General features: G+C 32.5%; 1 protein-coding gene across 5 annotated transcripts in view; it reads right to left on the bottom strand.

Moving 5' to 3' along the window:
- Positions 1-22631, bottom strand: part of Cow (Proteoglycan Cow) — a 759293-nt gene that overhangs the window by 329724 nt on the left and 406938 nt on the right. For 4 of the 5 annotated variants that reach the window (XM_070301119.1, XM_070301120.1, XM_070301118.1 and 1 more), the window contains one exon: positions 14824-14926. In XM_070301119.1, coding sequence (XP_070157220.1) covers positions 14824-14926 — 103 coding nt within the window. Of the gene's footprint in view, positions 1-14823; positions 14927-15620; positions 15638-22631 lie in introns of those variants that run through there. The other variant, XM_070301121.1, reaches the window with a different exon arrangement.

The raw sequence follows: 22631 nt of genomic DNA, 5'->3' as shown, positions 1-22631 counted from the left end.
AAATGCATGTTTGATTAATGGTCAATGATGTGAATAGAATGTGGTAGAGAGAGAGAGAGAGAGAGAGAGAGAAAGAGAAAGAGAGAGAGAAAATTAAAATTAAAGAAGAAATGTAAGCAAAAGAGAAGGAGAGAAAGAGAAAGAAACAGAAGAAAAAAAGGAAAATAAATATAATACCAGGTAATAATATTGTTTAGTATTATTAAATATATTGTTAAATACTATTAAGAAATATTATTAAAAATTATTAATATTATCTATTTTATTTAATTTTAAGACAGAGAGAGAGAGAGAGAAGGAAAAAAGAAGAAAAAGTATAATATTAAGTAATAATTTTGTTCAATATTATTAAATGTTATTAATATTATTTATTATAATTTTATTTTAAGAGAGAAGGACAGATAGAAAGAGAGAGAGAAAGAAAGAAAAAAGAAAGAAGCTTTATTTAAAATTACAGAAGAACAAGAATAAGCAAAAGAGAGGGAGAGAGAGAGAGAGAGAGACAGAGAGACAGACAGACAGACAGACGTACGAACAGACAGACAGACAGACAGAAAGACAGACCGAAGGAAAAGAGAAGGATAAGGAATATAATATTAGGTAATATAATATTGTTTAATATTATTAAATATTTTATTAAATATTATTAATATTATTTATGCTACTTAATTTTAAATGTCATAGTATATTGATATTTATTTGTATATGTATTGTATTAATATATTTAAAATATATTTAAAAATGCGTGTCGATGAGATATGAGTCAAGTATAATCGAGTAAGTCGAGTTTGTTCGTATATTGTGAGCAAGGTTAATAATAATATTTTAATTAATAATAATATAATTCAATAAGAGAAAATATTCTATTGCTTACGAGATAATAACTTCTTTTATTTTATGTAAAAGATACCGAGTTTGATAAAAATACAATATATATAATTTCTTGCATTTGTTAATTCTTAAATTTCCTAAAATTTTCATGCAAATTAAATATTATAGTATATTGATATTTATTTGTGAATATATTAAATTAAGTTAATATAGAGAGAAAGAGGAAGAAGAAAAGATGATTAAGAGAGAGAGAGAGAGAGAGAGAGAGAGAGAGAGAGAGAGAGAGAGAGAGAGAGAGAGACAGAGACAGAGACAGAGACAGAGACAGAGAGAGAAGAAAGAAAAAGAAAGAAGTTTTATTTAAAATTAAAGAAGAGAAAAAATAAACAAAAGACACAGAGAGAGAGAGAGAGAGAGAGAGAGAGAGCGAAGGCAAAAAAGAATAGTTTATTTAAAATTAAAGAAGAGGAAGAATAAGCAAGATAGAGAGAGGGGGGAGTGTGGGAGAGGGAGTGAGGAGGGCGAAAGAGCTGTTGAGGGAGAGTGAGAGGATAGAGAGAGAGAGAGATTGATTGATCTTTATTAGCTTTTTCAGCTATTTGTAATACAAATCTAGTTTACATTAATTACAATATACTCCTTTAACATTCGCTTAAACGGCACAATTCTTTCATTCCGCTTTATTTCAGCAGGCAAGGCGTTATACATTTTCACTCCTTCGTAAAACATACTCTTTTGCGCACTCCTTGTTCTGCGATATTTTATTGCAATATCCCCAGCTTGTCGTGTTTGCCTTTCACTCTCATTTCCCACAATTTCTAATCTATTTCTTAATTTCTCCGGTAACATGTTCCTTAAAATCTTAAAAATAAATATACACACATTATAATATAGCCTCTGTTTTATGGACATAAACTGCAGCGCTTGCAGCATACGCTCCACTTTGGTATGTCTATCACATTGCAATATGATCCTCATGGCCCGGTTTTGTGCTTTTTGCAATTTACTCAGCTGTGTTTCTCCCATATCAATTAACAGCGTCGCACAATACTCAAAGTGAGGTGCTATAATATACAATACAGCTAGTGTATGCCGATATATAATTACCTATTATATTAAAAAAACTCGTTTTTTTCCCTATTTTCTTTAGCATATAATCACAGTGGTCCTTAAATCGTAGTCTATCGTCAATAATTATGCCTAGGTATTTCATTATTTCCACACGTTCAATCTCAGTTCCATCCAAACATTTCAATGTTATATTACCTCGCAGTTCTTTTCTTATACTTCTAACAATCATATATTTCGTTTTTCCTGCATCCACTCTTCTACTATAGTAAATGCCATATTCATTTTGCCCTCTAATTCCGCGCTGCTTTCTCCAGTTACATATATTAACGTATCATCTGCAAACATTTTTATACTACATCCTTCTGGACAGATTTTTATTATATCATTTATATATACTATAAATAATAAAGGTCCTAATACAGATCCTTGCGGTACTCCATATTCTGTGGTCATTAATTTAGACCATTTATTGTTAAATTGAACCTGCTGTGTTCTATCCTTTAAATATGATCTTAACCATTCTATAACCATTCCCCTAATTCCATATTGACATAATTTCTCTAATAATCTTTCTCTATCTATTGTTTCAAAGGCTCGCTTAAGATCCATGAAAATTACCCCTACCATTTTTGCCTCACTAACTATCAATTTCCACTCATCAATGACTGTTTGAATCGCTGTTTCACACGAATACTGTTTTCTAAAGCCCGACTGATGTTCTGTTATAATACAGTTATCTTCCAAATACGTTTCAATTTACTTTTTAACTACTAATTCTAACACTTTTTCAAATATTGGTAACATATTTATAGGCCTAAATTCACTTGCTTTTCTAGCTTTCTCTATTTTTGGAATCGGTATTATTGTAGACGTTTTCCAACCTTTTGGACAGCAACCTTCCTTCAAAGAATTATTTATTATATCAACAAATTCCTCTTTTATTACGCAAAATGCTGCCTTTAATATATTGCTAGTTATTCCCTCCTCTGTACCTTTCTTTTTCGGTAGTCCCATAACAATTTCCTGTAAATGCTCTATACTAATCATTTCAAAATTTTCCATAATTCCCTCGTTTTCAATAACATAAATAATTCTTTTACATGCATTCCCAGTTTTACTCCCATTTATAGATTTTACTATACTATTAATACTTTATATATAATATAAATTAAATTTATCTGCTATATTGCATCCTTCAGTGCTGTCTAATATTTCAAAATCTATATTCTCTACTTCCCTCTTACCTCCTGGTTCGCCTCTAATTATTTCTTTTAGTGTTTTCCATATAGATGTAGGATTTTCTTTATTAAGATCTATCATATTTTCATAATATTCTTTCTTCTTTGTCTTAATTAATTTAACTACTGTATTTCTTTCAATTTTTAATTGCAACCAATTTTGTTTCGTGTCAGCATACAATGCCTTTTTATATGCCGCATCCCTTTTGGCCGCTGCTTCTCTTATTTCATCCGAAAATCACTTTTTCCCTTCCCATATTCTCGGAATTCTAAAATTTTTTCTAGGTGCTGTAGCGTCCAACGCATTTACTATACTATTAACAAATTTCTTCGCTCTAACACTGATATTCATATCTTGGTTTTTCTCTAATTTATTTTCCACTAATTTAATAAATTCATCTATATTAAACTCTCTATGATTCCTAACACTAAGTTCTCTGTATTTATTATCAAATTTATTCGCATTCAGTTCAACTTTTAGCCACGCATGGCCATTTAGCCACTTTTACCTGCATTTCTATTTTATTATTAGCACAAATTAAATCTATAATTGTTTTACTATCTTTCGTTAAATCAGGTCACGGGCTACCCGTGGGTATGCCGGGCTACCCGGTTGCTGGGACAGCGCGTCCTGCTAGTTTGTAAGATCGTACCGCATCCTCCGCGTCAAGTTAAATCGCGCGACCGTTTGTCTACTCCGCGACCAGTTAAACCGTAAGACCACTTTGGTCTCCGTGTTTTGATGGACTCTAGTACCATTTTGTATATACCGCGACCTGTTAGTTTGTAAGACCGCTTTGTCCTCCGCGTCCAGATAAGATCGTAAGGCTCTTTTACATCCGTACCGCGATCCGCTAGACCGTTGACCGTAAGACTGCATTGTATATATCGCGTCTAGATCGGCTATCAGGCCAAGCATTGTAAGTGTAGAGTTAATTAACCATATTAGAATTTCGCCACTCCGCTTTTACATACGGCCTTTTTACTACCACACCGTGCTAGTCCCAAATAAGCTGCAGGCAATACTGACGCCCAGTCCTTTTAAGGATAAAGCGATCAGTCAGTTGGAACAACATTAAAGGCCGCGCGACATCCCGTAGTACAATAGATAATCATTCTTATATTTCACGATTTTGTCATGTTTTGACACGCGCGTTTGGATTCTGATATCTGAGGATGGTATCATCGCGAAGCAGCCGCACATCGGCGCTTGAATAGTTAAAAAAATTGAAAAAAATAATGTGTTGGCAATAATCCCCACCATATTATAATTTTACAACGTTTATACATATTTTAAATATATTTAATACATTCAGTATTGCATCGACCACTTGTGTAAAAAGGTTCATATAAGAAATGTATCCCACTGAAGGAAGCCGCATGAATTATTAGGTTCTAATTCAAAATGTTGCTGAAACTTCACCGTGTAAGAAGAAGAAATGTAACAAGTAAGTTTTAATTAACTTAAAAAATTTTATACTTTTAAATATTTTTATACTTTCTGAATATTTTTATAAATAATATTTTATTATTCCCTAGCATTTCATCCGAGCCTCGTTGTTCGGTTTGTATACTTGGAAGACGATACGCCTTAACCTCGACATCATACAAATATTTGGACATTGGAATAAACGTTGGAGCTGTATCTGGAACTGGCTCTCGGTGACAATCAAGGCAATCAAATAATATTGCCTTTTGAAACGTGGAAATCGTTGATGTAGAAACGTGTGGACATTGAGCGACTTCTACAATCGACTGAAACCCCATTGCCGATTCGAGATTTGACATTCGAAGTGGTTAAAATTCGAATATTGTAAAATTGACATTATCTAATAATTCTTAATATCTGAAGCCATCTACTCTATTATATTTATTCGATTTAGAAAAATGTATAGATCATATGCATTATTGGCTATGCGAAGATACGCATATTGTAAATGAAAAATTCAAACAATTTGTAATTGTTTTACAACGTAATCATATCGGTAATGTATGCGACGCTGCAAAAGCAATACGTGAAAGTGATATGTTTGACAGCGAATTACTCATAGATTGCGAGTTATTGACATGTGCTGTAAGTGATATTCTTTACGATGCTTGTAATAAATATGGTAAGCTGTTTTACTATTTATCTGTGAATTTAATTATTTATCCTATCCTTTATATATAAATAAAAACCATGTAATAGATATCCACAGTCTGCAAAATTTAAATTTTTCTCTCACTCTGCTAAAGATGTAGAAAAATGGTGAGATAGATGAGACGTGATACTCCAGTTAGAAGGAAACAAAATATATGAAATTAAAATATATATAAACGAGAGGAGTGTGCAACGTTATAGTACGCAATCGTTCACGCCCTTACGATGATCTTAATAATATGTGTTATGGCTGATGAAGAAGTTATGGTTATTGAAGATAAGGATGTCATTCTTGAAGATGACAACTTAATAGAAATTGAGAATTCTTTGGATGATTCATCAGACGAAGACCGCGTACTTTCGAAGAATTCCGATTACGATAGTGACTGCAGTAGTGATATTACAAACATAAATCAACGTACTTTAGATCGAGTTGAAATAAATAGTTTAGGTGTGGTGAAAATGTGCTGTATATATTTTTATTATAAAAGTGAGGACAACGAAAAAATTTGCACATGTTGTTTTATGCGAATTTCAGACTTATTTTCAAATATTCGTGTTGTGCGACAACATGAAAATGCAATTTATGATCTAATCCTAGGACGTTTTGCAGAGAGTGTAGGAAACCGCTATATCAAATAATGCCCTGAAATATGTGTCCAATTTGCACTGTATAAGCTGGACAAAAACTTGTGTTGTGAAAAGGCTTAAATAGGAAATATGGGGGACTTCAAACGTTTTGCGCAATTAGAACAATTTCTATGGGAATTTTACATACATGTGGGCAATGCGGATTCATGCGATATATGGGAAAGAAAGTGCCTTAAATGTCTCGACTGGTTGGAAGAACAGTACCGACTCGAGATGTTACAACAAGGGCAGGGCATTCAATCGCTAGTTAGCCAAATCGCGCGACTTGAAAGTTTAAGACATTTGTTACGCAAACATTACAAACCTATAAATGTCTGTGTCCGGCGTTATCGACAAACACTCCTGTTACTTCAATTGTACAAAAGGTACAAGGCCGAGAAATCGGCTTGAAGAAATCTCGTACAATATTTTTGGACCATTGTTTGAGAGATCATTATTCAGTCCAAGAAGTGGGATTGGAAAATATAAATGCAGCTGACGCCTCGTTATGGACGAGAACTGCATTGAAATACTCGAAGAATTAATTGTAAGTATCTATTTTAACAAATTTTATAATATTTAAATTAGGATACTAATGAGATATGTTTTTTTCTGTTTTAGATGGAACGTCTCATACGCACATTTTTATTATTATATATATTTTATATCATTAGTATTATTATTATTTTTTTTATTGTTTTTTAAAGACACATTTATATGACATTTATACACAATTTTCATATTGAATAAACTTATTATTATTATTATTATATATAAAAAATGTCGATTATTTCTGCGCCTTCTTCTTTCCTATTCCTACTTGTACATGCCTCGCGCTATCTTTCTCTTCAAAGTGCATGCGAACGTCATCCTTTTCCCACGCCAATGCCAATGCAATCCTTTTCCTATTCCCACAACCATCCAAACACATCGCATTATCTCTCTCTCTCTCTCTCTCTCTCCCTCTCACTCTCTCTCTTTCCCTCTCTCATGCGTGCAATCGTCTCACACTATCTCCCTCATACCCACCGTCTTACGAACATCATATCTCGCATTATCGATGTGCATGCCTCGCGTTCTCTCTCTCTCTCTCTCTCTCTCTCTCTCTCTCTCCCTCCCTCTCTCCCTCCCTCCCTCCCTCCCTCCCTCTCTCTCTCTCTCTCTCTCTCTGGAGGAGAAGACGTGTCAAACATCGCTCCGCAAAAGTAATAACTTTTAAACGGTTAAATAGTTACGGGGAGTGATAGAAAGTTATTCAAGTCATAGCGGCATAGACCGGCATTAGCCATGAGTGTTATCTAGCCGGGATATGCTGTTTTGTGGGCGTGAGAAGTGCATTTTCTGTTTGGGACACCAAAGTCTCACACGAAAGGTAGACATTAAAGGTGGACACAAAAGTGCTGACGTGTGACAGTGGAACAGAGGTGACTGATCGCTTACGCTGATATTTGCGGTTTCGGCCGATAATTATCGGCATGGACGATGAATATGCTGAATATCGATGCTCGGCATGTCAAAAGAGAATAAAAAATCAGGTGATAACATGCAAGTCTTGCTATTATGTGAATCAAATTAAGCTGTTTTACCATCCAGAATGTGTAAGCAAGTATAGGATTTACGATAAAAATCAAGAATTGGTACCGTGTTCTGGCCCATTTGACAGATTTACAATTGAAAGTGAAGCAGACATGAAGAAGGCATCGGCAGTGGCCGAGGGCGGCAGGGACAGGCTAGGATCTACAGGATCTACAGGTTCGTTTACGACGCCAAGTAGTGGAAATAGAATATCAGGAGCGAGTGGATCATCGACTATTGACGTAAAAATAGATTGGCTGGTAAAAGTTGTAAAAGAATTAAAAGATGAAACAGCATGTAAGAAGGAAATTAAAATGATGGTCAAGGAAATAGTTCGTGAAGAATTGGGAAATGTTAAGCAGGAATTGCTAGAAGAGCTGAAAAGAATGATACAGGGAGAAGGAAGTGGATCAACAGGAGGAATACAAAGGAGCCATAGTGAAGCGGTTAAAGAGAAAAAGAAAGAGAATGTTATAATTATCAAACCCAAGATTCAACAAGAGAGTGAAGTTACAAAAAAATTGATAAAAGAAAAGGTAGATATCAAAAACATGGCGATGGGAATAACGAAGCTAAAAAAAGGAAGCAAGGGAACAGTGATCATGGGTTGTGAAACTGGAGAAGAAATGAAAACGCTGAAAGCCACAGTGCAGGACAAACTAGGAGAAAATTTCAAAGTTACGGAATCACCGCAGATAAAGCCTAAAATAAAAATTATCAATGTCAGCGAAGAAGAAATGAGATTGGATGATGATGACTTAATAACTACAATCAAGAAGCAGAATAGAATTGATGCAATAAATGATGGATTCCAAATGCGAATAGTGAAGAAAATAGTTAAAGAAAAAAGAAATGATAATAATCAACTTAGAAGAAAAGAAAAAGAAGAAGGTTCGATAATAATTGAAGTAGATGAAGAAACGAATGAATTGATGTTAAAAAAAGGGAAACTAAATGTAGGATGGAGAAAATGTCCTATATTCAATCACATTAATGTTAAAAGATGCTTTAAATGCTGGGGATACTATCATATTGCAAAAAACTGTATGCGAGATGAAACATGCCACAAATGTGCGGAAAATCATAAAGCGATTGAATGTACGGCAACAAAGAAAAAATGTGTAAATTGTATGTTTAAAATTCGAACATACAACCTGAAGATAAGTGATGAACACGACGTCCTTAGCCCAGAATGTCCAACATTTAAAAGGGCGATACAGGAGGAGAAGAGGAGAGCCGGCTGGGAAGATGCGAAATAGCAACTACAGAAGGAAGCGGAAATAATATTGTATACAAACGCGCAAAGTTTGATGGCGCATAAAGATGAGATACAACATCAGATTATGAAGAAAGTAAAGCCGGCATTCAAAGCGTTATCAGAGACAAGATTGACCGCTGAAATTGAAGACAGTGAAGTAAACGTGCCAGGTTATAGTATAATTAGATGCGATGCTGAAAATAGAAATACAGGAGGGGTTGTTTTATATATAAGGAATGATGTTAAATATGAAATAGTATTAGTAAAAAAATTAGAATCGAATTGTTGGTGTGCTGCAATTGAGGTGAAAGACAAATTGTATAGAGGAATAATAATGGTAATATATCATTCACCGAGTGCATCGCATGGTGATTTCGTGAGATTTCTGGAGGATATAATAGAAGAGTTAATAATACGGGGAGAATGTATGGTAATAGGAGACTTTAATATAGATATTATGTTAGATTCGTTTTATACAAGGAAGTTACAAACGACAATGTTGAGCTTAGGCATGAAACAATATGTAAATAAACCGACGAGAATTACGAAAGATAGTAAAACAATTATAGATTTAATTTTTGCTAATAATAAAATAGAAGTGCAGATAATGCATAACCTAAAATAACGGACCATGCGTGACTAAAAGTTGAACTGAATGCGAATAAATTTGATAATAAATACAGAGAACTTAGTGTTAGGAATCATAGAGAGTTTAATATAGATGAATTTATTAAATTAGTGGAAAATAAATTAGAGAAAAACCAAGATATGAATATCAGTGTTAGAGCGAAGAAATTTGTTGATAGTATAGTAAATGCGTTGGACGCTACAGCACCTAGAAAAAATTTTAGAATTCCGAGAATATGGGAAGGGAAAAAGTGATTTTCGGATGAAATAAGAGAAGCAGCGGCCAAAAGGGATGCGGCATATAAAAAGGCATTGTATGCTGACACGAAACAAAATTGGTTGCAATTAAAAATTGAAAGAAATACAGTAGTTAAATTAATTAAGACAAAGAAGAAAGAATATTATGAAAATATGATAGATCTTAATAAAGAAAATCCTACATCTATATGGAAAACACTAAAAGAAATAATTAGAGGCGAACCAGGAGGTAAGAGGGAAGTAGAGAATATAGATTTTGAAATATTAGACAGCACTGAAGGATGCAATATAGCAGATAAATTTAATTTATATTATATATAAAGTATTAATAGTATAGTAAAATCTATAAATGGGAGTAAAACTGGGAATGCATGTAAAAGAATTATTTATGTTATTGAAAACGAGGGAATTATGGAAAATTTTGAAATGATTAGTATAGAGCATTTACAGGAAATTGTTATGGGACTACCGAAAAAGAAAGGTACAGAGGAGGGAATAACTAGCGATATATTAAAGGCAGCATTTTGCGTAATAAAAGAGGAATTTGTTGATATAATAAATAATTCTTTGAAGGAAGGTTGCTGTCCAAAAGGTTGGAAAACGTCTACAATAATACCGATTCCAAAAATAGAGAAAGCTAGAAAAGCAAGTGAATTTAGGCCTATAAATATGTTACCAATATTTGAAAAAGTGTTAGAATTAGTAGTTAAAAAGTAAATTGAAACGTATTTGGAAGATAACTGTATTATAACAGAACATCAGTCGGGCTTTAGAAAACAGTATTCGTGTGAAACAGCGATTCAAACAGTCATTGATGAGTGGAAATTGATAGTTAGTGAGGCAAAAATGGTAGGGGTAATTTTCATGGATCTTAAGCGAGCCTTTGAAACAATAGATAGAGAAAGATTATTAGAGAAATTATGTCAATATGGAATTAGGGGAATGGTTATAGAATGGTTAAGATCATATTTAAAGGATAGAACACAGCAGGTTCAATTTAACAATAAATGGTCTAAATTAATGACCACAGAATATGGAGTACCGCAAGGATCTGTATTAGGACCTTTATTATTTATAGTATATATAAATGATATAATAAAAATCTGTCCAGAAGGATGTAGTATAAAAATGTTTGCAGATGATACGTTAATATATGTAACTGGAGAAAGCAGCGCGGAATTAGAGGGCAAAATGAATATGGCATTTACTATAGTAGAAGAGTGGATGCAGGAAAAACGAAATATATGATTGTTAGAAGTATAAGAAAAGAACTGCGAGGTAATATAACATTGAAATGTTTGGATGGAACTGAGATTGAACGTGTGGAAATAATGAAATACCTAGGCATAATTATTGACGATAGACTACGATTTAAGGACCACTGTGATTAAATGCTAAAGAAAATAGGGAAAAAAACGAGTTTTTTTAATATAATAGGTAATTATATATCGGCATACACTAGCTGTATTGTATATTATAGCACCTCACTTTGAGTATTGTGCGACGCTGTTAATTGATATGGGAGAAACACAGCTGAGTAAATTGCAAAAAGCACAAAACCGGGCCATGAGGATCATATTGCAATGTGATAGACATACCAAAGTGGAGCGTATGCTGCAAGCGCTGCAGTTTATGTCCATAAAACAGAGGCTATATTATAATGTGTGTATATTTATTTTTAAGATTTTAAGGAACATGTTACCGGAGCAATTAAGAAATAGATTAGAAATTGTGGGAAATGAGAGTGAAAGGCAAACACGACAAGCTGGGGATATTGCAATAAAATATCGCAGAACAAGGAGTGCGCAAAAGAGTATGTTTTACGAAGGAGTGAAAATGTATAACGCCTTGCCTGCTGAAATAAAGCGGAATGAAAGAATTGTGCCGTTTAAGCGAATGTTAAAGGAGTATATTGTAATTAATGTAAACTAGATTTGTATTACAAATAGCTGAGAAAACTAATAAAGATCAATCAATCAATCAAATCTCTCTCTCACTCTTTCTCTCTCTCTCTCTCTCCCCCCCTCCCTCCCCCCCCTCTCTCTCTCTCTCTCTCTCTCTTTCTCTCTCTCTCTCTCCCAAGTGCATGCGGACGCTATTCCTCTCCCACACATTACGAATGCCTCGCGCTATCTCTCTCTCTCATACCTGTGCGCTATCTCTTTCCAACGTGCATGCAATATCTTCGCGCTAACCTTCTCCAACGCCCATAGAATATCATTAGCACTGTCCCTCTCCCACACATTACGGACGCCTCGCGCTATCTCTCTCACATCTACTCGTGGACGCGTGCGTTCCCTCTTCTCCGCGGACCCGTCGCCAATAGATTTCGCCGCGGTCCTCTCCCCCCTTTCTGCGGACCCCTCACCGACAAGGATCGCTCGATGTTCATTGAAAAGTTATTAATAAAAAAAGTGTACTAAATAAAACGTAATTTTTCTGACACTATGTACATTTAATAGAGCGTATCTTAGCAGAATGATTTATGTGTAATAAATCGAACGCATCGACGCCTTGCACACCCTTTCCCCGAAAAAAACTAACCTAACCCAACCCATGTTCAAGAGATTTAAAGTTAACGTTTTGTTAACGAAAAATAACGTTAACAAAATAAAGTTAAAAATAAAAAAAATTAAATCAGAAATAGATTTGGGTTAGGTTATATCTTCCGGAAGTGGAGCTCCCTCCATTCTGTATCCATTAACTTAGCATATAGTTTACAAAGCAAAGCGAGGCCCGCCCCTACAATTGTTGTGTGGGGAAGTATATGCGTGGACGTAGTAGGCTCCACTATAAATAGAACTAAACACATAGGTTTGCGTTGAACCTCGCTTTACGTGGAAAGTAAAAAAAAACCCAAAGAACTTCGTCTCTGGAAATGTAAAGAACTTTTTTCACGTCTGATCTAGGTAAATACAATGTAAACAACCTTAATTTTTATTAATTTTATAATAGAAAAATCATTTAAATTGTGAAATCATAACTTTAAATATTTCAGAAACTATAAGAGACCGCCGATTAAGTTATAAGGAAAAGTTACTCAGGGTCATGTCCTTGACAACATATGTGAAGGTCAAAGTCATCGGTGAGGTGTAACCTAATATGCATAATTACCAAAATTTATTTTATGTATATGTTAATGTATATGTTATAATAAATCAAAATTAACTATGAAAAGCTAAGTATTCTTTTATCTTACAATTAAGTATTCTTTTGAAATTAACAGCCTTTACAAAAATATATTTTAACATTTTTATATTATGTATTTTAAATGTATTATATTAAAAAAGATTATGTTGATTAAACTATTATATTAATTATAATAATTTAAGCAATATATTTTTTAATAATAATGATTTTAATAATAATTTTTATATACACATACAATTCAATATGTGTATGTTACGAAATGGTCAACATATTTTCAAAATATTAACAATTGTTCTAAATATAACTGTCACACAAAATATAATAATGATTATATAACAAAACATATAAAAACATTTTGTTTAGATGTCTGTAGAATTGAACTTGAGTCATCTATTGCATGATAGATTCATCTCATCATTGTGCACTTCGCCATTATGTATTACTTGCATATATTTAGCTTTCATGCTATAAGTATATATACTTATATACTTATAAGTATATACTTAGTATAATGTACTTACGCAATAGCAATTAAAAAAATATAATTGTTAATATAATATAATTAAACCTTCAAAATTTATTACAATAAATAATTATTAATTAGAATATTTGCACAAATGTAACCGCGCTCAGCTCTTAATTAGCCCGATATCTTTTGTTTATAATATAATTATTAATAATATAATTGTTAGTCTATAAAACTGCGGTTACGACTGTTAAAAAATAATGTCAAACGAAGATTGGCAATTCTGCTATTTCTCTATCCCGCTGATATGATATACGAAGTATCGACGATAAAAAAACAAGTTACCAAGTCTAACTCGTGTTTTACATATTGTGTATTCGTTTACCTCTGTTATCTATTATCCTACTATTATTATTGATCATCATATAATATTTAATTGCACGTATAAATTTAACTATAATTTAAACACGCACGCACGCACGCACGCACGCACGCACGCACGCACGCACCCATATATATACAGGGTGTCCCATTTTAAAGGACCCACTCAAATATCTCAAAAACATTGCGTTGAATCGAAAAATGTTTCAAACAAAAGTTGTGTGGCTTCAAGGGGGCCATAAGATGGTGACGATGATTTGACCTTGGAAAATCATTTGAAGGTCATGTGAAGGTCAACTTTAAAATCTTAAATAGAAATCCCCATTTTTTATATAGTATTCTTGTAGCTGACATCGAGAGCTTTCCAAAACACTATAATAAAGTATTTTTTTATTAAATACTTTTTGAGTTATTTTATATTTTAATCTGACATATTTTGATATAAAAAATTAAATATCTCGTAAAATATTTAGTTTTTGATAATCTTACCGTAATACTTCTATGTATAGAATAATGAGACAAATCAATTAGTATAAAAAACAATTATTTTTAAGAAAATTATTTACAATGTATTTTTTTAAACAATTATTTGTTTTTTTTTTGGCACTAATTAATTTGTCTTATTATTCTGTACATAGAAGTATTACGGTAAAATTATCGAAAACTGAATATTTTATAAAATATTTTATTTTTTATATCAAAATATGTCAGATTAAAATATAAAATTACTCAAAAAGTACTTAATAAAAAAATACTTTATTATAGTATTTTGGAAAGCTCTCGATGTCAGCTACAAAATACTAAATAAAAAATGGGGGTTTTCACTTAAGATTTTAAAGTTGACTTTCATATAACCTTCAAATGATTTTCCAAGGTCAAATCATTGTCACCATCTTATGGCCCCCTTGAAGCCACACAACTTTTGTTTGAAACATTTTTCGATTTAACGCACTGTTTCTGAGATATTTGAGTGGGTCCTTTAAAATGGGACACCCTGTATATATATATATATATATATATTATATATATATATATTATAATATAACATCCAAATTTTTATATAAAAAATATTATATAATTGTAATATATGTCTAATAATTGTAATATATGTATTATATAATTGTAATAATTGTAATTGTATGTCTTATCTTAAAACGTTCTTATATTCAAAAATATAGAAATAAACCTTGATACTTACCCTGATTTATGAAGTTCTTTTTTTGAGACGCAGACAGCAGTAAACATGTTTTCCAAGAGGCAAAGTTCCTTCTTCTTACAATTGAGTGGGCGACAAAGCTCACCTGAGACAAGAAATATACAAAATTTTTTTTTATAATACTTTTATCTTTTATATTATTTATTAAATTATAAAAATATAACGAAATCAGATTTATACTTCAAAGTTTGAACAAAGGGATGTCTTATCTTTTATACATTACTCATCTAAAAACTTATTATAATAAAAATGTTTTAAAGTATTTTAATAAGAAAGAAGAAAGGCCAATTGGAGCCTAGACGCAGTACGTGATGCATATTAAAATATTATATTTTTATTTCAAATAAAAGCATTTGTCGAAATCACTTCTCTTGAGCAATTATTTCCGCTATGATCTCCCTAAAGTTCACAAAGAAAATTATTCTCTAAGAATTATTGTCTCTTCTACTAATAGTCTTCTCCATTTTTTTGCAGTCTTCTTACACAACATCATCTTTAAAAACATTCTTAAGACTCATAGCCACATCTCCAACAGCTATGATCTGGTTAAAAAATTAAACTCAAGAACTATCGATGAATATTATCAATTGATTTCATTGGATGTTGTTTCTTTGTTTATGAATGTTCCGATTGAGCTAGCTTTTAAAGGGATAGGTAAATGATGGCACCAAGATTAGCAAAAATACGAGCATCACGTATGGTGAATTTCTTTCTGGAAAGAGTCTGTCTTGAGTTAAATTCCACTTTTTTTAAATTTGATGGGAAAATTTATAAACAACCTGTATTTATAAACAACCTTTGGTACTCCAATGGGTTCTCTTTTGTCTCTCATTCTGGGGAATAACATTATGAAGATTTTAAACAAACAGCCCTCTCAGATTATCCTTAGTATTGTTGTTTTATTTTAGATATGTTGATGATGTTACCCTTGCTATCCCTTCTTCTTTTTTTTGACCATCCTGAAATTGTTTAACTCTTTTCAAGAAATTACAGTTTAGTACTCTGCGTTGATACCACTGCTTTTTTTAAATGTTTCCATTATTTTACCTAATGGTAATGTTGTATTTCATTGGTATCAGAAACTGACTTTTTCGTCTAAATCAGTGCTCGAATTTAGTTGCACATTTCGGCCCGATTCCGTGGCTCACGCCTTGCCCCCCACTCACCGCTCGTACGTTAGCGACGAGTCGCCAGATACGCGTAACTAAGGAGCGCGACGCTTTGTTTCAGGAGCGTTCATATGTAAAAATGCCCAAATATAATAATAAGACTTTTTTAAATGCACCGCAAAAATTCTCAAAATTCTAAAAGTTTTTCTTCAATATTTTATATTTCATTGATATAAAATATTGAAGAAAAACTTTTAATTATAGAGAAGTATTGTCTAATAATTATATTTGGGCATTCTTATATACAGACGCTCCTGAGACAAAGCGTTGCGCTTAGTTACGCGTATCTGGCGACTCGTTGTTAACGCATGAGCGGTGAGTGGACACACTGTCCACCGATTAGGGACCGGTTGCACGCGCATGTAAGGGAATACGGCATCAGTAAAGTATCTCATACAAATAAAAGGGGCACTATTACCCGGCTACATTTAAAATATTTAAAAAATGTTTTAAAAATATATTAAAAAATAAAATATATATACATATATACAGGGTGTTAGAAAAGTCTGGAAACGGTCAAATATCTCGAAAATGAAACTTTGCTAAGAAAAATATTTCAAATTAAAGTTGTAGAGCTCTAAGTGGCGCATTATATAATAATATTAGTATGATCTTAAATAGCACCGTCAAGGTCATATAAAAATCACTTTGAATTTTTTAAATAGAACCTCCTATTTTTTATTACATATTCTTGTTAGCTTATCTCGAGAGCTTTCCAAAACACTATAATAAAGTATTTTTTTATTAAGTACTTTTTAAGTTATTTTATATTTTAATCTGACATATTTTGATATAAAAAATTAAATATCTCATAAAATATTTAGTTTTCGATAATCTTACCGTAATGCTTTTATGTACAGAATAATAAAACAAATCAATTAGTATAAAAAATAATTGTTTTTAAGAAAATTATTTACAATGTATTTTGTTAAACAATTATTTGTTTTTTTTGCACTAATTGATTTGTCTCATTATTCTGTACATAAAAGTAAAACTGAATATTTTACGAAATATTTTATTTTTTATATCAAAATATGTCAGATTAAAATATAAAATAACTCAAAAAGTACTTAATGAAAAAATACTTTATTATAGTGTTTTGGAAAGCTCTCGAAATAAGCTACAAGAATATGTAATGAAAAATAGGGAGTTCTATTTAAAAAATTCAAAGTAATTTTTATATGACCTTGCCGGTGCTATTTAAGGTCATACTAATATTATTATATAATGCGCCACTTAGAGCTCTACAACTTTAGTTTGAAACATTTTTCTCAGAAAAGTTTTGTTTTCGAGATATTTGACCGTTTCCAGATTTTTCTAACACCTTGTAGATAAAAATATACATTGTGATTAATTAAAGAACGATTAAATATATAAAAATCTTATCTTATATATATTATTTAACTTCCAGCTGTTGAAACATCCTGCTATAACGTCTACATGCATTATGTACATCACTATATTCTCAGCGTCACGCATGCGCGTCCAGCCGGTCCCTAATCGGAATATTGTGAGTGGGAGGCAATAGGCGTGAGCCACGGAATCCGGCCGAAATGTGCAACTAAATCCGAACACTGGTCTAAATTATTACTTGTAACATCCAATATGCCACAAGAAGGATGTTATTGTGGGTTTAGTAGATTATGTCGAAATTGTTACACTTACAATTTTGTGAAAAAAAATCTCTCGTTTAATAAAAAATTTATTGTTGACATCTTCCTAAATACTTGGTGGCCCATTTTAATACATCTAGTCGAATATCTCAAAAACCAAGCCCGGAAGAAAAAAATGTTTCAAACAAAAGTTGTGTGGCTTCAAGGGGGCCATAAGATAGTGACAATGATTTGACCTTGAAAAATCATTTGAAGGTTATATGAAGGTCAACTTTAAAATCTTAAGTGAAACCCTCATTTTTTATTTAGTATTCTTGTAGCTGTCATCGAAAGCTTTCCAAAACACTATAATAAAGTATTTTTTTATTAAGTACTTTTTGAGTAATTTTATATTTTAATCTGACATATTTTGATATAAAAAATAAAATATCTCGTAAAATATTTAGTTTTTGATAATCTTACCGTAATACTTCTATGTACAGAATAATGAGACAAATCAATTAGTATAAAAAAAAATTGTTTTTAAGAAAATTATGTACAATGTATTTTTTTAAACAATTATTTGTTTTTTTTGGCACTAATTAATTTGTCTTATTATTCTGTACATAGAAGTATTACGGTAAAATGATCGAAAACTGAATATTTTACGAAATATTTTATTTTTTATATCAGAATATGTCAGATTAAAATATAAAATAACTCAAAAAGTACTTAATGAAAAAATACTTTATTATAGTGTTTTGGAAAGCTCTCGAGATAAGCTACAAGAAGATGTTGTTATAACCTGAAAAGGTTATACACGAATTAATAAATATATATTATTTTAGATATATATTATTTTATACAATAAGGTATTGCTCAACGTGTAACGCGAATACAGATAATGTTACAAGCGTTGACCGAGCGAAGTGCTGACAACGCGAACCACGCGTGAAGCCCGAGCGACCGTGCAATCATTTCACTGCGAAACCGCGGAAATCAGGGCAAGCGGAAGAAGGACATTGCGAAAATGCAACGTAGAAGTCCTACTTAAAAGCGAAGTAAAAAGGAATAAAGAAATTGCGAAAATGCAAGCAAAGAAGTCCTACTTAGAACTCCTTAGCTTGCATCCGGATTTTGCCAAAATCAAGCGACACGACACATAGTCTTGTCGCTAAACGATCCTCTCCCAGGAAACCAAAGGGAGATAATAAAAAGACCCATCGCTAACGAGCGGCGGGCAGTCTTTACCATTAATATTACGCGGGCTGTCTTTATCATTAACTAATATTACGCGGGTAGTCACCGTAACTATCAAGCGGGCAGTTTGTACCATTAATATTACGCGGGCAATCTTTATTCCTAATTACCTCCACGCGTGTGAAATCGCTAACAGTCGGCAGAAATACATACAAAGAAGCGAGAAGTGAGTCTCGAGACCGAAACTCGACTCTAGACACGCGCACGACAAGATATCCGTTATCGCGATACGCGACGCGAGCGAAAGTGCGGGAACATTGTAATTAAGTCAAGTCACGAATAAAACAGATATTTATATATTTATTTAAATGCAAAAGTGTCACTTTTATTTAAATAAAGTCAGTGCAGTTCTCGGGCGGAGCCCGAATTCCTAAATTCCTTCCGGCAAACGATCCCAACTACCGTGCCTCTCCCGGAGGCACAACAATGTAATGAAAAATAGGAGGTTCCACTTAAAAAATTCAAAGTGATTTTTATATGACCTTGACGGTGCTATTTAAGGTCATACTAATATTATTATATAATGCACGACTTACAGTTCTACAATTTTGATTCAAAATATTTTTCTCAGAAAAGTTTCGTTTTCGAGATATTTGACCGTTTCCAAACTTTTCTAACACCCTATATATGTGTGTGTAATTTCTTTTATATGTGTAAATATATCACTTAAAAATAATAAAAACAATAATACTTTTATTGTTTAATAATATATTTATCTCTCTTACAAATTTTCATAGTTTTTCATCGGCCGCTTGTCGGCAACAACCTTGTAGCGAACGAGATGAGCATTGAAAATGAGCAAGACGAATATATGAATGCGAGTAAGACAATATAGGAATGAGACATTGTGTGTGTGTGTGTGTGTGTGTGTGTGTGTGTGTGTGTGTGTGTGTGTGTGTGTGTGTGTTGTGTGTCATTGTCTCGCTCACTCTTATCATTATCTCAGGAGCGAGGGAAACAATAAGAGGCAAGCCTCTCTCACATTTCATTCGTCTTATGATGAATTAGCCTGGACTCGCACCAGGAGCAAAGTCTGTTGATAAAATCAAAGGAATTTAGCCGGGACTCGAACCAGGGGCAAAGTCTTTTGGTAAAGTTAACGGAGTTTAGCCCAGACTCAAACCAGGGGCAAAATGGGTCAGTAAGGGGCAAAGTGTGTTGCATGGAAATGCTTGTCTCGCCTTCATCCGGACCTTTGACTATCTGTCTATTAATCTGTGATATGAGTAACATGCTGGTAACTTGTAGCTAACATGTAACATAAATATAGCGTATATCTTTTATATATCATTTATATAGCATAGTATTCTATTAGAAAAATACTTGAGCAAAGGAAGGGCGCAATGCTCAGTCATTTCCAAGAAAATTTGATTTAAATAATATGGCTTTCCTTATATACAGCTCCTTTAGATCGATTAGCGAGAAGGCGGTGTAGCTCGGGCATTAAAGCGGGTGGCTATCACGCATCAGACACGGGTTCAATTCTTGTTTCTAGCACTTTTTTTCATTTTTTTAATACAATCGAATATTTATACATGTAAAATAAAGTTAATTTAACCAACAATTTTCTTTTTAAATTTGCACATTCAAAAAAAAATTTCTTTTAATTTACTCATAAAACTGGGCATAATTTTAAACTTACAATCTTGTTATTTTATACATTCTATCCGATATAAAATGCAGTAAATAAAATGCCATTATTTGAACATAGTTATAAATTAATACAAAATTACAACAAGTAATTACGACAAGTATCATCCGAATAGTTGTAACCGATCTGTAGAGAGTGTTGATGTTAGTGATAACAAGGATGAATAAGTTTTAACACATTTGTTTGTAATAAGGTTTAACACATTTGTTTGTAATTTTGTATTAAATTATAACTATGTTCAAATAGTGGCATTTTATTTGTTTCATTTTATATCGAGTAGAATGCATAAAAAAATAATGTTGTAAATTTAATAAAAATTATGCCCAGTTTCGTGAGTAAATTAAAAGAAAATTGTCTTCCGAAAATGCAAATTAAAAAAAAAATTGTTAGTTAAATTAATTTTATTTTACATGAATAAATATTCGTTGCTAGATTGTATGAAAAAGAATGAGAAAAAGAGTGACACAGACAAGAATTGAACCCGGGTTGGATGCGTGATAGCCACGCGCTTAATGTCCGAACTACACCACCTTTTCGCTAATTGATATAACGGAGCCAGATATAAGGAAAGCCATATTGTTTAAATCATTTTCTTGGAAATGGCTGAGCATAGCGCTCTATCCCTTTGTTCAAGTATTCTTCTAATAGAGTACTACACTATAAAAGCCTTTTTTAATTCGGTGACCACAAGGTCGCGCCCTCTTCTGTTAGTTTCAGGAACGTGCGCATCATAAATATAATAGCACAATATTCTAGTCGAGTAGTAAAAATTCTCATTAAAATTTTCTATTCAATATTTTATTTTGTATTAATAATAAAAATAATTATTATTCTATTATTAATTACGTATATGTACGTTCTATAACAATTTAAAATATTTATGTTTTATGTTTACTAGAGTATTGTGCTATCACATTTGTGATATGCATGTTTCTGAGACTAAGTGATGCGCTCCTTAGTTACGATTTACGATGCGGTGATGCGTTGCTAAGGAGCAAGGGGAAAGAGGGGAGCAGTGAGCAATAGGCGTGAGCTAGAAAATCCAGCCGAAAGTTATAAATAAATCCCAGTTCACTTATATGATAAGTCGTTGGACAGGGTTCTTATTCCTACCGCAGCATCTTTATTCCCACGTCGTTACCGTCAACTCGGAGTTTCACGGCGACTACTCAGGAGCCTTAAAGGATAAAGTTACTAAAGATGCAGAAAAAGAAAAACATCTATATCCTTTACTTAATTACTTACTTTTATCATCTATTTTTATATCCTTTGATCGATTTTTAATATCTTCAACTACACCTAATATTTTACGGTATAGCTTTCTTTTTCTGTGTCCTTAGCAATTTTATCTTTTAAGATCATTAATTTTGTAGTAAATATATCTCCATTTCTGGATTTAATTTTTGAATTAGTGGGGAGAGAAAGAGAGAAATTGGATAAACTTTTGCATATTCCCCTTTATGTCTCAATATTATTCCTATAACTTGCACAATATATACATGAACTTGTATTATTTCTACGATACGCACAATATATATACATATTTGAATTTTCATTGAATTGTGCAAGTTATAGGAATAATATTGAGATATATATATATATATATATACAGGGTGACCCATTTTAACTTAGGCAGCCAAATAACTCGAAAAATAAGCACACTACGAAAAAATGTTTAGAATCAAAATTTTGTCATTTCGAGGGGGACGTACAATGACGTTAAAATGAGCCCCCCCACCCCTTCCCCTGGGCGGTGAGGGGGGGCAAGTTTGAAATCTTAAATGGGAACCCCTATTTTTTATTGCATATTCGGAATCTTTGGCTAAAAACACATACAATTTGTCTGAAACATTTTTCTCGATTCATGATAGATGGCGCTGTAATCGACGAAATTCAATTTCTTCGATTTCTCTTACTGAGAACCCATGCTTACGATTCTGCAATAAATTAACAATAAAAATATCACGTTTTCATTGTTAATACTCGAAATTAGTCTTAAAACAAACTTCTCATTATTTTTTATTACTCATTAATTACTTCTCAAGAAACTGCTTTTAGCGTAACCTGCCCTTTAGGCAACTTGAATGGTGCAAGTACTCTGCGTTGATACCACTGCTT

The sequence above is a fragment of the Polyergus mexicanus genome, unplaced genomic scaffold (genome assembly GCF_030449975.1).
Source record: "Polyergus mexicanus isolate NDT 795.1 unplaced genomic scaffold, iyPolMexi1.0 SCAF_9, whole genome shotgun sequence".
NCBI classification, from domain to species: domain Eukaryota; kingdom Metazoa; phylum Arthropoda; class Insecta; order Hymenoptera; family Formicidae; genus Polyergus; species Polyergus mexicanus.
This window is presented reverse-complemented; position numbering and strand designations above follow the sequence as displayed.